The sequence below is a fragment of the Corapipo altera genome, unplaced genomic scaffold (assembly GCF_003945725.1).
Source record: "Corapipo altera isolate COAL_440 unplaced genomic scaffold, ASM394572v1 53458, whole genome shotgun sequence".
In the NCBI taxonomy this organism is placed as follows: domain Eukaryota; kingdom Metazoa; phylum Chordata; class Aves; order Passeriformes; family Pipridae; genus Corapipo; species Corapipo altera.
In genome coordinates this window covers 1-2508 of record NW_020888903.1, presented here as the reverse complement: position 1 = coordinate 2508, position 2508 = coordinate 1, and the positions used below count along the sequence as shown (strand labels likewise).

At 61.0% G+C, this 2508-nt stretch overlaps 1 protein-coding gene across 1 annotated transcript; it reads left to right on the top strand.

Moving 5' to 3' along the window:
- The first annotated feature begins 1454 nt into the window (after positions 1–1454).
- LOC113942087 (class I histocompatibility antigen, F10 alpha chain-like) lies at positions 1455–2378 on the top strand. The gene is made up of 2 exons (XM_027633230.1): positions 1455–1750; positions 2020–2378. The coding sequence occupies exons 1-2, from the start codon at positions 1552–1554 to the stop codon at positions 2361–2363; spliced, it is 543 nt and encodes a 180-aa protein (XP_027489031.1). The 5' UTR covers positions 1455–1551; the 3' UTR covers positions 2364–2378.
- The last annotated feature ends 130 nt before the right edge of the window (positions 2379–2508 follow it).

Genomic DNA, 2508 nt, shown 5'->3' with positions numbered 1-2508 from the left:
GTCTGGGCACGGGAACCCCCTGAGCCCCCATTCCCGGAAGGAGACCCTTCTGAACACCCATTCCCGGGCACAGGAACCCCCCTGAACCTCCATTTCCGGGCACCGGGACCCCCCTGCACCCTCTCCCTCAGCACCGGGACCCCCTTAAACTTCCCTATACAGCACCAGGACCTCCCATTTTCCATTCCTGGGTATGGAAACCCCCCTGAACCCCCTTATCCTGCACCAGGACCCCCTGCACCTCCATCCCCGGCTCCAGGACCCCCCTGAACCCTCAACAAATACCCCTCTGTGTCCTTTTTCCTGACAATCCCACCTCTCCCAGCACCCTGATCCTCCCTTTTCCTTGAACCTTGAACCTCCCAAACCCGCCAATCTCTGTGACCCCCCCAGTTCTCCACTCCCTGTGCTTCCTGCAGAGGGTCCCAGGCACCGGGAACGCCCTTGACCGCAATTCCTGGGCACCGGGACCCCCCTGAGCCCCCATTTCCTGGCACTGGGACCCCCCCGTGGACCCTCTACCCCAGCAGCTGGACTTCCCTAAATGCTCTTATCCAGCACTGGGGCCTCCTGAACCCTCATTCCCGGGACTGGGAGCCCCCCTGAACCCCATTCCTGGGAAGGAACCCCGCTGAACTCCCATTCCTGGGCACTGGGATCCTCCTGAACCCCCATGCCCGGCTCCAGGACCCAATTGAACCCCCTTATCCTGCACCAACACCCCCTGCACCTGCTTTCCCGGCCGTCCTGCCTCTCCCAGTCCCCACAGCCCCCTTTTCCTTGACCCTGAGACCCCCTGGACCCCCATTCCCGCCTTTCCCAGCACCCAGCCCCCACTTTCCTCAACACCGGGGACCACTGGACCCCCCTTTCCTGAGTGCAGGGACTCCCTGAACCTCCATCCCACTTCTCCCAGTGCCCTCACCCCCCTTCCCCTGACCCTGGGATCCCCCTGAACCTCAATTCCTGGGCACAAGGACCCCCCTGGACCCCCTTATTCAGCACCCAGACCTCCCTGAACCCCCTTCTCTGGGACCAGGACCCCCTGCATGCCCTTATTGGGCACCGAGACCCCCCTACAGCCCATTTCCCGACCATCTCACCTCTCTCAATTCCCAGATGCCCCCTTTTCCTTGATCCTGGCACGCCCTGGACCCCCATTCCCGGCCATCTCACATCTCCCCACCCTGTTTCCTCAACCCTGGGGACCTCTGGGCCCCCTTTGCTGGGCAGAGGGACCCCTTGGACCCCCCAATTCCACCTCTCCCAATCCCTGTATCCCCCTTTTCCCTGATGCTGGGACTTCCTTGAACCCTCAATCCTGTGCAGTGGGAGCCCTGGCACCCCCTACCCCAGCACTGACACCCCCTGCACCAACTTCCCTGGGATCCCCAAACCCCCTTCCCAGCTCTCCCAGCTCTCCCAGTTCCCCCTTTCCTGGACCCATGGACACCCCCAGATCCCCCAAATCTCTGTGTCCCCCCAGTTCTCCACTCTCTGCGTTACCTGCACGTGGGGGTGACCGAGCCCAGCCCGGGGATCCCTCAATACATGGTGTTGGGACACATGGACGGGATCCCCTTCCAGCGCTACGACAGCGAGCGGGGCCGGGTGGAGCCGCTGACGCCGTGGATGGCGGCCGGAGCCGAGCCGGGATATTGGGATAGAGAGACCCAGCGCAATGAGGGGAACCAGCTCGATGATGCCACCAACCTGGAGATAGTGGGGGGCCGGTACAACTGGAGTGGGGGTGAGTGGGGGAAGCCGGGGAATGGGGGGATGTGTGGGGCTGGAATAGGGATCCAGGGCACTCCAAGGGGCTGGAATGGGGATCCAGGGCACTCCAAGGGGCTGGGATGGGATCTGCGGGGCTGGAATCTGGATCCAAGGTGCTCCAAGGGCTGAGATGAGGCTCTGTGGGTCTCCATTGGACTCTGGGGCTCCATAGGGCTGGAATGGGGCTCTATGGGGCTGGGACCCAATTCCAGGGGTTTCCATGGGTCTGATCCAACCCTCCAGGTTTACACACGGTGCAACTGGTTTATGGCTGTGACCTCCTGTCCGACGGGAGCATCCGTGGATCCCATCGGTATAGCTTTGATGGGCGGGATTTCATCTCCTTCGAACTGGGATCCGGGAGCGTCGTGGCGGCCGATGGAGCTGCCCAGATCACCAAGAGGAAATGGGAATCTGATGGGATCACGGTGGAGTGGTTGAGGAATTACCTGGAGAACATCTGCTCGGAAGCACTCCAGAAATACGTTGGATACGGGCGGGAGGCACTGGAGCGCAAAGGTGAGGGAGACAGAATTCCCATGGGAATGAGGGATTTGGGAATGTGGGATTTGGGAGGATGGAACTGAGGAACACGGGAGTTCCTTTGGGAATTCTGTGGATGAATCTGATTCATCCAACTCCCATGGGAATTCCAGGAATGGATCCCACTGTTGTCCCATTCCAATGGGAATTCTGTGGATGGATCTCACTCCAATCCCATTCCCATGGGAA